This window comes from Acipenser ruthenus, chromosome 6 (genome assembly GCF_902713425.1).
Source record: "Acipenser ruthenus chromosome 6, fAciRut3.2 maternal haplotype, whole genome shotgun sequence".
Lineage (NCBI taxonomy): Eukaryota > Metazoa > Chordata > Actinopteri > Acipenseriformes > Acipenseridae > Acipenser > Acipenser ruthenus.
The window spans coordinates 66,632,621-66,645,704 of record NC_081194.1 but is presented as its reverse complement, the minus strand read 5'-3'; the positions used below and the strand labels follow the sequence as shown (position 1 = coordinate 66,645,704).

Below are 13,084 nucleotides of genomic sequence, written 5' to 3'. Positions count from 1 at the left end.
AAATCTGATAATCAAAGAAAACCACTCTGATATCTATAACAAAAAATATACAAATACATAAATGGAAAAACCCTAACAAACTCAAGCTTACATTGTAATTATGCAGATTATAAGGTTCAACATCGTGACCTGACATCCAGTATAATTTTTTTAAAAGAGAGGGAGGACAGAAAAAAAAAAAAAAAAAAACATAACTAGCATATTAGAATTATATTGGCATCTGGAAAAATTCAACAAATTGCTAATGAGCAAGAATGTGCAGTTTTAGTCACAGGAGAGGCATAAACCCTTTATCAACACCCCAGCAGTTAGTGTCTGCAATCAATATTTCTGCAAAATCCCTTTCAGGCTAGTAAAGAAGGTACTGTGCCAACAACCTTGGTTGTTAACCAGTCAATAATCAATACCATTTTCTTAATAAAAAAAATAAAAAAATTGCCAACCAATCACAAGGTCTTGTAATTCTGACAGTTCCAATAAGGCCAATCGTTTGGCATGACCACCAGGCTTCAGTTACAGAGTCACAGGAAAGGCTCGGGACACAGAACAGAATGGGTTTCTCTTTTGGAGTTTTTCAAAAATCAATAGCATTTCAAATGTATGATTCCTGCAATTTTTCTGAGTGGTATATTTTCTAGACAGTTTTCATGGGGAGCGACATAACAAATACACACACACATAAGGACAAAATAGGTTTTTCCTAAAATGAAAAGCCCCGTCAGGATACTGTCAGTGCAACACTTATTACTCTAACCAGAAATAAATCAATGCTGTCGTGGCATGTTAACCGCCTGCCCACTTCGATTGGTATTCTCTTCCATCTGGTGCACCAGAACTCAGAATGATTGCAATGCTCATATTAAAAGAAAGTTAAAACAATACATTGGACATTGAAGCCACTTATTCTCTGAAGACCTTTTGATTTTTAGCTGACAAACTATTACCATGCTGGGATATTTTCCTTTAGGACTCATTGACTCCAAAGCCTATTCAGCAACATTTCTGACCAGCAGCAAAATAGGTAAAATTGTGATAAATGATTGGCTTGGGAAGGATATTGTTTAAATACATTTTAAAAGGTTAAACTGCATTTTTGGAACTACTCAAGACCATTACAGCCAGGTATTGGATAATCGATGGTTACTTTTGTCATGGGTCACATCTATGCTACAGAGCAAAGTGGTCAGTATCTCAGCAGCATTTCAAAATTGCTTATAACTTACAAAATGATCATACATTTTCATGTCACAATCACTCACGAGTCACAGAGACCCCCTTTTCAGACACTTCTTCAAGCTGTAGTTATTTTTACAGAGGTACTGCTACTGAAAAAAAAAAAAATCACTTCACAAATGGAATAAATATTTCTTTATTTTTAAAGTTTATAAATGCAGCAAGAACCTGAGACCTGTAAAATCCTTTTCTTCAGAAACTTGCTACAAAATGTTGCTACTTTGTGTTCAGCACAAACTTAATGTTCGTAACAATTTCCTAAAACTTCTAAAGTACAAAAGGCTCTAAGTTTATGATTAGACTGTAAAAACACCTTTTTATTCATACATCTTTTTTTTTTTTTTTTTAAAAGGAAGAAAAACACTACATTAAATTCCAAGGTAATCAATCATTTCTGAAAAGTCTGCCAACACCCTGCCTACTTCTAAAGTACAGTGCTCTAAATGGCCTGCTTTTAGGATAGTGCGATCAAAAAGAAAACAAATCTATTCTACTTCAAACATTTAAAAAACATACAGTAAAATGGCTTTTTTTTTTTTTTTTTTTTTTAAATATAAAGAAGCTGATTTTCCCCCTAGGCTCAGACAAAGAAGCGTTTTGGATTACTGCAGTTGCCAAACAAATTCAAGTTTGCTGTTTTATATAGAATTACAGGCAAAGCTGACTTTGGCAAAGCTTAAAATAAAAATAAAAATAACTTATTTTGGGCTTTGCCTGGGTAAACTGCGGTCTGCCCACTGTCCGAATCACTCCCTCTGTTCTTTCATTCCTGTTCTGAGTGATAGGCAGAACTTCGGAACAAGGAACACTGGAACAAAAATTAACACAAGAAACCCCTTTGACACTTGCGTAGTACCATCAGCAACAGCCGGATAGGAATCAAGAGATATATATATATATATATATATATATATATATATATATATATATATATATATATATATATATATATATATATATATATATATCTATATATATATATATATATATATATATATATATATATATATATACACACACACACATAACACCTACATCACACTTCGGAACAATATTACCCGCAACATCGGAACAAAAATTAAGATGAGAAACCCCACTGACACTTGTGTATAAAAAGGACAGTATTATTAAGGTCATAACAACTAATAATAATAACAATGATGAGTTGTACCGAACTGTCCAATCAGAGAGATGGATGCAGTTACTGGGTGGAGCATGAATGATTAGCCGATTCACGTTTGACAGCGTTTACAAGCGATCTAAGAGCTGGAGAGTGTACTCAGCAGAGTGACTGAGAGTGTATGTTAAGTACGTAATACATATCTAGATTTTAATAATTTGTTTACAATAAATTAGTCTCATTAAATATTGTTATAGTTATGTCGTCAATAAAAATACATTTTTAAATCATTTTTTAAATGTATGCGTATTTTCTGAATGAGATGAGTGAGTGAATGACGCTACTCAGATGGGCGGGTCAAACAAGCTCTTCAATTGTAGCTCTGTCTGTCCCCTGAAAACATCAAATGAATGATCTTTGAGATTCATTTCAGACTTTGACCGGACATTGTTGGGCACTCCTAGATCTGCCCGGGCAAAACCCAGAATGAAAGATCTTTGGGATTCATTTTGGCCTTTCCCGGGCAATCTGCGAATTGCCCAGTTTCAGGGTTTGCCTGCAACATATATAAGGTATAAACCATGACAAGCCGTGAGGTTCCCATGAAATATATGCATGTCTGGGTGATTAAACAACAAACTTTAATTTACCATATATATATATATATATATATATATATATATATATATATATATATATATATAAAAATTAAATTGAAGTATATAACACACACAGTACCTTAGCTTCATAATATGTAAACTGTAGAAGAAAGTACACAACAAATACTGTTGGTAGCCAGTAAACAGTTGTATTTTATACATTAAAAAAGCCGAGGTAGCTCTGTATTATTCTCTGCAGTAGTCCATTATCCATTCCTTAAAAGTACTGTGTTGCATTCCTTTGAAGGCTGCACCTGACACTGCTTGAAAGGCTGTAGTGAATGGAGATGGTAAGACTGGACCTGTAATATTGTTCTGATCAGCTTTTGGAAAATGACTAATGCTAATGCCATGCTTGGAAATACTAGAAACCACACAAAGTAACGCTCTCTGTAACTTGACTACAAATCAACACCGCCTAGAATGGTCTTCTGACGCACACTGAGAATACTACAGATTGGCAAATGTTTCTAGCAAAAAATATGAAGGCGACATCAGAAAAGAAAAAAAAAATTCAACAGAACTATAAACTACATATTAAAAATCTTCATAATAATAATAAAAACAAATATAATAATAATAATAATAATAATAATAATAATAATAATAATAATCATCATCATCATCTTTGCATTCAATTGCTTTTCCCTTGTGAAAAGGTTTGGGTTGAAATCTGCACTAGATAAAAAAAATGAAAGACCTGAAAAAAAAGACCAATAGGCATGGGCCAAACAAGGCTTTGAAATATTCAAACTTAAGAGGCTAAACACACTCTACACTGAATATTCTAGCATACATACCTACCAGCAGCAGAACTTTACAATCAGGTGTTTTTTTTTATTTTCTATTATTATGGGTACAGTAATAAGGCACATGCTAGGCAGTGCAAACCACAGGAGTCTTTCTATCTGTTAACTGTATCCAGTTATTCCAGCTATTTGATGTGACCCAAAAGAACATACTCAAACAGGGTTCAGTTTGCACACAGTGGACATACAAAATTACATTATAAACCCACGGAAAGCTTCAGTTATATCTCATGATCGTGAAAGCAAACTGTGCCACCTTTTCCAGCTGGGACTGGCCAAAAAAAGAAAAAAAAAATCCAGGCTCAATGTTTTAAAACAGGCTCTTAATCAAGACAGCTGTTCGATTTTTTTTGGATTGAAGTCTGCATTTAAAACTGGATAGGTCTTGTACACCAACTGCCAAAAATTACTACAACACATCTTTAAATAGTCTACACATGTTTATCAACGTTGAACATTCTCAATACAATCCAAACATAACCTAGGCAAGGGAATACAGTACAACTCATGTTTGTTTGATCTTAGCCCAAAGGGGATCTCCTTAAATTAAATTAAAAATACATCTTTTTTTTTTTTTTTTGGGCAAGCATGGTTATATTGATTAGCTGTACCTACATGTGCGTGATGCAGAGCACTTCTAAAACATACAAATTAGGTTTGGAAAGTAGACACAGTATAACGGCACAGCAATTGCATTAAAAAAAAAAAAAAAAAAAAAAAAGGTTTTGGTCACTTCTGCCAGTGGCTAGAAAAGGTTCTACAGTTTGCTTAAGCAGCATAAGGGCTGATTTAACTGATCTCCCCATTAGCTCCCTGTATTCCAGTGGTAGCTAAGATAATGTTTTTTTTTCTTTTTTTATTGACTGTACTTGTTTATTTATAATTATTGAAACCAGGAGCAGATAGCACCAGAATCTGCAAACAGCATCGGCCTCTGTCTGTGTCTGTTGACGACAGATAACCGTTGATACAGGTCTGTGTTTGGTTCCAGGTTCCTGAGACAATAGCACCAAAGTCGCCAGTACAAAGTGAGAGGGAGCTTTTCTTTTTTTTTTTCCCCAAACAAGCTCCATGTTGAAGGAAAGAAATGGCTCAGAAGACTGATCTCTGTCAGTAAAGAGTTTGTCAGGATCAACCTGTATTCTTTCAAATCAAATCACAGGAATGTTTCAAAAGTATCAACTGTTCTTTCCATATCCTGAAAAAAAAAAAAAGAATGAATTAATGAATGAAAACATTTCCACAAAACACCCTTGTGCAGTGCAGGCAACAGGAAGACAATTGAATCCATTACAATGAAACGCCCAGCTGGTCTACTAGCCAATGGTATTGTAGCCAGACTGTGGCATTTCCATAAATTTCCCCAAACCCCTCCCCCACACAATGAACACACTTATTTTTTTTATATGTACAGTAATCCATCGCATATCCGACTGCGGTGGGACCAGAGTAAGGGCGGGTATGTAAAAAGGCGGATGAATGAATCCTGTTTTAAAATACCATTATACACAGCTGTAACAATTACTATATCCACACAATTATTGTTTTGAGATTCAGCTTTTATTAGGGAGCTCCCCTAAATCCCTTGTTTAGAAAGATACAGGGTATTAATGCTTGTGACAGAGTAGCCGTCTGCCGTGTGGGTGCGTGCATTCACTGCTGAGTGACAGGCAGATGATCGAGACAGAGACTGAAGTTGATACGCCCTGCAGGCGAACAGGATTTATTTACATATCAAGTCAACACACTGAACAGCTCATGCGACACTACCATCAATAGCAACGCACGGATCACATACAACACAGCGTACAAAAACTTTGGCAGGATCTACAATATTTGAACTAACCTTCTCTGTTCAATAATTAACTAACGATGCTGAAGAGGCTGATCATGGCAGATAAACTGCTAGGGTGGATACATGACGGATTACTGTGCATATAATATATACAGTGGTTTGCAGAAGTATTCACCCCCCTGCAAAGTTTTCACATTTTGTTGGCACCTGAGCGTACTCCACAACACTTTCAAATTAGACTTTACATGTAGAATCTACACAAACTACTCCACATTGATAAAGTTAGAAAATGCATATAGAATATAAATAAGTAAGGTTTAAAGAGAAAAACAGATTAATCTCAGTTGCATAAGTGTTCAACCCCTTTGCTACTGCAGCCCTAAATCAGCTCAGGTGCAAATGATTTGTTTGAAAGGTCACAAAATTAGTGAAATGGTTTCAGCCTGTGTGTACTCAAAGTGGTTTAACTTGTAGATCATTTCCCTCAGGTATATAAAGACTTTCAAGCTGCAACTCAAAGAGTGATCCAACAAAGCAGGGATAAAGTGGTAGAGAGGCACAGAGCAGGAGAAGGGTACATGAAAATTTCAAAAGGCGCTGATTATCTCGCTCAGCACAGTGAAGTCCATCATTAAGAAGTGGAAGATGCATCATACCACCCAGACACTACCCAGATCAGGTCACCCTCCCAAACTGAGCAGCCAGGCAAGCAGGAAACTGGTTCGGGATGTCACTCTGAAGCCAACAATGGAGTCAGTGTTCACACATCAACAATAAGTCAGTACCTACACTATGGACAGGTGGCAAGAAAGAAGCCATTACTCAAAAAGCCTCATCATAAAGCACATATGGAGTTTGAGAAAAAGCATGTAGATGATACTGCAGACATGTGGAAAAAGGTTTTGTGGTCAGATGAGACAAAAATTTAACTTTTCAGTCTAAATTCCAAGTGTTACGTCTGGCGCAAGTCCAATACTGCACATCTCCATCCCAACTGTCAAGTATGGTGGGGATGCTTCTCTTCAGCAGGGACTGGGAAGCTTGTCAGGAGACAGGGGAGAATGGATGTTGCAAAGTACAGCCTAGAGGAAAACCTGTTTGAGTCAGCCTAGACTCTGAAACTGGGGAGGAAATTCACATTTCAGCAGGACAATGATCCGAAGCACAAAGCCAAAGCCACACTGGAGTGGTTGAACAAGAAGAGAATTAATGTTCTTGAGTGGCCCAGTCAAAGTCCTGACTTGAATCCAATCGGAAATTTATGGCGAGACTTGAAGATTGCAGTCCATCGACGACCCCCCACAAACTTATCAGAACTGGAGCAATTGTCCCGTGAAGAATGGGCAAAAATTTCACCACTCTACTGTGCAAAGCTAGTAGAGACCTATCCAAAAAGACTCATAGCAGTAATTGCTGCAAAATGTGCTCTACCAAGTACTGACTTAAGGGGCTGAATACTTATGCAACCAGTAAATTTCATTTTGTACATTTTCTTTGCAAGTTTTGCTGACATTTAACCTCCTCCTCATATAACAGTGTTCAGTTTAACCACTACAGCTTTGAAAAAAAAAAGTTAGTTTGAAAAACTGTGCATAAATTATTTGTAATTCAACAAAATGTGACAATATTGGTATGGGGTGAATACTTCTGCAAACCACTGTGTGTATATATATATTAATAAATTAGACCAAGGGATTCTGATGTATTTCTTAAAGGCTGAACTAGCTGACAAACCACAGCTGTTCCTGTAGCAAAAGCTTTTAAAAAACAATCTCTCCAATAAAAACTTAAAAACGAATTTCAAATTATTACTATTCGTAGTACTTAAAACTACAGGAGGTTCACAGGCTTTTTCATTCAGTCATGTAATGAAGGACATTCTAACATTTTACTAAATTGCGTCTTTCACTGTGGCATCGCACAATTGTACTTGAACAGTGTGGAATTATTTGTTGTTGTTCTTTTTCCCCCCCAATGGTGAACTGACAACTACTGTGAGAGTCATTCAGGGAACTATAGACTGCTGCCTGAAACCAATTCCCTCAAGAGTTCAGACTCCACAATGCTGGAAAGGTGAAGGTATATATATATATATATAGAACTACTGTTTTTTTTGTTTGTTTGTTTTTTTGTTGGCCTGTGTGTGTGTGTGTGTGTGTGTGTGTGTGTGTGTGTATCTATCCATCTATCTCTCTCAATCTCTCTCTCTCTCTCTCTCTCTCTCTCTCTCTCTCTCTCTCTCTCTCTCTCTCTCTCTCTCTCTCTCTCTCTCTCTCTCTCTATATATATATATATATATATATATATATATATATATATATATATATATATATATATATATATATATATATATATATATATATAGATATATAGATATATATAGATATGAATCAGTGCTTGGAAATTCTGGCCTGTGATTGGTTAAAACCTCATCATAGGAGCAAAAATAGACTGAACTATTGCCCTAACATCTCTGCACCGCCCTCTCAGTCCCGCCCACTTTCAAAAGGAACACCCTTCCCCTGCATTCCTCACAGCAAGAGAAAATGGCTGAAACTGAAAGAACTGCTAAACAGTAGGGCTGCAACAAAGTGTACATTTTGACCTTCGAAGGTTCGGAACACATTACCGAAGGAAGTTTATCAGGAAACAGTAATCATGTTTTTATAATTTAAATAAAAATACACATTGTTTATTTACACGTAATTGAAGCTGTTTGCGATACATACTATAAGCTTGCATTGTCAACTGCAGCGGAATGAGGCAAAACAAAGCTTTATTTAAGTCACCATTCCAAGCAGGATATCAGTCACATTTTACCACTACTAAAAATATTAATACTAATAATAATAATATGAATTATGCTTGTCAGTTGACCCTGGAAATTATACCTCCATGATACGAGTCGCTTGCACAGTTTGCATTCAACTTTTCTTTTGGTCGTCTGGGCAATTAACAAAAAAATCCCAAACAGCAGAGGGGTTTGAGACATTTCTTTCAATACAGCTTACGCTATACAATGCTTTGCTGTCGAGATAGTGAATGAAGAAATTAAAGGTTTGCTTCTGGATAACACGAGCTGGAGGGGGGAGGGACGGACGGTGCTCAGTTTTCGAAATTAAAATTATTTGTGTTATCGTATATTTTGTATGTTTCAAACATATTTTACCATAGCACTCCTCTTACACTGTCTTGTACACTAGGTATTCAGTACATGTTTTACTGAAGCACTACAACCGCTATAGGTACCCCCCAGTGCTTTGGCATACTGTACCCTGCTCCATACGCGGCAGCGGCGCCATGTAGAGTTGCTACGTATAACGATTTGGTAGTGGATTTTAATACATTAACTTTTGTTTTCGTAATATGCATTACACAAATCAAAAGATGTGAGTGACATTTAATGTGTGATTTATAGTATTCATATATTGTCAAACAGTTTCTGTTAACAGGAAAAAAAACAGTGCGTCAATGGCGTCTGACGAACCTTCGAAGGTTTAAAACAATCTTCGAATCCCTGGCTAGCGAACTAACCTTCGAACATTCTAACACAGCCCTACTAAAACAGCGATTCTGTGACAATACAGAAAATTAATTGGAATTTAACACTGCAGGGACTTACTGTGTTACTGGAAGTCAGAACTAGTATTTAATTGCTGAACAAGCTTACGGTGGAATGTATTTGAATAAATAGTTATTTTGACAGGAAGGGCGTCCATTTTAGGAACTCTTTTCCCATGTATAATGCAATGGAAATAGTAAAATGTTTCACTTTGGAGGGGATTACGATGCACGCCTCCATGTTGTTAAAGCTGGTGTTTCCTGTTTCTACCCAACAACTGGCTGTTGATTATTTTGAGGCACATCCTGAGCAGATGCGTTTGTCTGAGAGGACTAGTCTAGACTGTCAAGATCAAATCGCACACATTTCTGAATATTTCTTAATGCTTACAGGAAGCTTGGGAATGCTGTCCCTTTCACTCATACAAAGTCTTCACTAAGATTGATGGTTCATTAGTGAGGAAAGCTGCCCTTCTCCACAGCAACTTTACCTCAAACTCAGCCAAAATAACAAAGAAAAAAAAAAAAAGGCTCCATTTATATGACACTGGATAACGGTATTCTCAGCACAACAGAACTGGTAAGCCTCCATTGCTACCAACAGGATGAGGAAAGATTATTTACTGTTCAGTGTTACCAGAATGCTAACCATGGTGACACACATTCATTTTAACAAGTTGCCTCATTTTATATTTTACATCATTCCAGGCCTATTTTAAGCTACAGCCTTAGGGATGTTTGACATTAGTCCCTTATGTATTCCAAAAGATAAACACATGAATAATTACTACTTCTGATAGCTCTCCATTTCTTTTTTTTTTCCCCCTTACGCCAACACATAATTCCAAGCTGTGTGTATTGGTGCTATACCACTGATATTTCTAATGATAGAAACTAATTTTCACTGGGGTAAATGCTAGTGCTAATTAAATGTCTAAGAATAGGCTGAAAGAAATCCCTTGCAAAGCACTTGAAATCCATCATAACTGGAGACATCATGCCTGAGTTTCACTAACCTGTTCAAAGATTTATTCAGGACACCAGGGTTTTATCTTACATCAAGGAGCACCCCACCCCTAACACCGTGCTGGGACACTGGCTGAGATGAAGGACGTAGTTTTAAATAAGCCAAGTATTGTCCATTCTGACAGGTGGTATAGTTTTTAGAAAAACAATTCAAAGAGTGCTGCTGACCAGTAGTAATTGTCACAGAGAAGGTTCGTAGCTTTGCCATGAAGGATGCTAAAAAAGAAACTGATTGAGTGAAAAAAATAAACAAATACAAATTCTGCCACACTTTTGCATTTTGCCGAGCTGGACCGGACACAAACTTCTGTCATAAGTAGAAACATGATTGAAAACGGATACAATGTCAAGGGACCTGGGGCGACATTTTTGTTAGATTCGAGCTACACAATTGATCACAGCCTCAACCCTATAAGCACATTTCCAAACTAATATTAATGAAGCAGCTGATTTGTGAGCATCCTCACCTCTGTAAGATGTGTCTTGTCATAGTCCCTGCGGTGCTGATATATGCACTGGCTCAACAGTGAGAACAGTCTCTCTAACTGATCAACAGTGTAGTTTTCACTCTTCTTGGTAACCAGCTGTAAGAGACTCTGCAACACAAAAACAAACAAGGGATGTTAGGTTACAAAAAACAAGTAGTGTTTGTGTCCTGAAAACCTACTGGGTTTAGGTCACGGTGCTGGGACAAACATAGGTTGTAGGTGTTTGAATATTTCTTACAAAATGTAAACTGGGAACGCGTGGACGGCCAGACCCAGAGCTGAAGGCTCGATGGGTTGGGATGCCATAAGGTCCCCCGTGCCTGACTGAACAGGTCGTGGCGCTTGGGCAGTCTCCACAGCTGGCCGGTCAGGAGCTGCATCAGGCACGGGGAGCTATAGAGAGGCTAAATGTCAAGACACGGACTGCAGGTACTTCCTGCGCACTGGTTTTATGGTAATGTGGAAATTGGCATCTTTGAGGTCCACCGTGGTGAACCAGTCGCCTGGCCCGATTGGTTATAAACAGCTGTTGCATCGTCAACATTTTGAACCATCTTCAACTCCTCAGACTGACCTGTCTGAGGCCACCAACCCGCTTGGGCACCAATGGGACAGGCGGCGCCGAACATTCACACAGTAATTCTGCGAGCACCGTTCCTTGGTGGGAAACAGCTGCCCAGAGCTTTTCCATCAGCTCTGAGTCCGCCGATCGCTTGGAATGGTAACTCCTCTTCTTCCTCGGGGAGGAGAAGATGAAACAGAGGAAGATGAGGAAGATCGTGAAGACTGTTTCCTGCGTGGGCTACTTTCTCTGGTGCGTTGTCCGGTCTCCCTTGGAACAAAGCCATGTAAAGGATGCAGAACACTCCGTAAAGCAGCAGGAGAGACGTTTCTCCAGCGCGCGCTTAGAGAAGAGCACAAAACTTGCAGAAACTGCGGTTCACCAGTGCCTCTTTTGGCATGCTCTGGCTCCAGGCAGGAAGAACATCTGCCGTGCTTGCCTTAACAGGCTCAATCTGCTTATAGACAGCAACTATTCGGGTCAAGACCCGAATAAGACCCAATTTGGTACTGGACCGGGGGCATAAGCACCGGGAGGGTACGGTAACGATACCAGATCAGTTCGGTACCAGTTCTGTGACTTTAGCACTGGGTCGGTATGGTATGGTACGGTACAATGTCGGCATCGGTGCGGTAACCTCGGTCCCGTGTTGGGTCGGTGACCTTGGTACGGTACGGGTCCACCGGTTCGCAGTTATCGTGGTTAGCAATGTACAGGGATGAGGGAGACTGAGGGAAGTCTGCTGTCAGAATGAACTAACAGCCTTCTTAATGGTGATGCTAAAGCTGTCACCAAAACAGCATCAAGAGATCGTGGGTGATTGCAAGCAACCACAACCAAAACAAGTAATCTTGGTCCTGCACAGTGCTGCTGAACCCAGCAGCTGCTGTCGCTACACATGTGCTCGCAGCACCACGTTGCACACAGGCCTGCGCTTAGTCTCTGTGAAAACAGAAAAAAAAGAATGAGAAAAAAAAATTCAAACAAAATACAGTAATTGTAACAATTACATAAAATATACAAACCATCTCGTAATTTTAGCCGAAGCCAAAATGAGAAATAAATAACTCCAGCCGGAGATATTGCAACCTCGGGGGAGAGCACAAAGTCAGCCGACTTTTGTTGCTTGACCCCCAGGAAGGAGAGACACAAGGCCACAATGGGACGTAACAAACAGGCTGTAGTGCTGACAATGGGTTATTATTAAAACGAATACAGCGATTATTTTTAATATCATATATAAAATTGTGTAAAACACAATAAATTCGAAATATATAGCAGAAAAAGTAGCACATTCTTATCTGAAACAACTCTTCTATTAAGTGAAAGGAAAATAGTGTTGAGGTCTGTGACCGCAGTGTTTATGTCCTCGGGGGCAGGCCATGACTGTGTCACAGCTTTGATATATCTTATTCAGGTTTCAGGTCTTTAGGAGGTAAATATCCATACTGTAATTGTTATATTTCATACTTGAAAGGGAACTAAATGACACAAACCACCCAAAAAGATTGCGTGCGAGAAAACAACCCCTTATTCAAAAGAACAAAAACTACTCATGGATTCAAAGTATGAGACAAATAAGAACAGTGTGTAGCAATCAAAAAGAGACAGTCTCCACAAGAGGCTTAGTGTAAATGCAGGTGCAGAATCTAACCTACTTAGCTTGCAAGTTAGCGGCACGCACCTTTTCAATACGATATTCATAAACAAAGGGACCAGACATTCCTATCAGTAAATGCATTCCATATTGCCATGGTGCACTGTACTAAGTGAAGAGCAGTGCTTGTGACAGTTTTTTCTTCTTCTGCAAATTGTAACAAAGCTAACCTTG

At 38.4% G+C, this 13,084-nt stretch overlaps 1 protein-coding gene across 1 annotated transcript in view; it reads right to left on the bottom strand.

Annotated features, from left to right (window-relative positions):
• Window positions 1-4,342: 4,342 nt before the first annotated feature.
• LOC131737405 (ATPase family AAA domain-containing protein 2B-like) overlaps window positions 4,343-13,084 on the bottom strand; it is a 38,281-nt gene continuing 29,539 nt past the window's right edge. The window contains exons 10-11 of the mRNA XM_059025963.1: window positions 10,671-10,799; window positions 4,343-5,019 (exon numbers count right to left, since the gene is read on the bottom strand). Coding sequence (XP_058881946.1) covers window positions 4,978-5,019; window positions 10,671-10,799 — 171 coding nt within the window. The 3' untranslated portion in view covers window positions 4,343-4,977. The remainder of the gene's footprint in view (window positions 5,020-10,670; window positions 10,800-13,084) is intronic.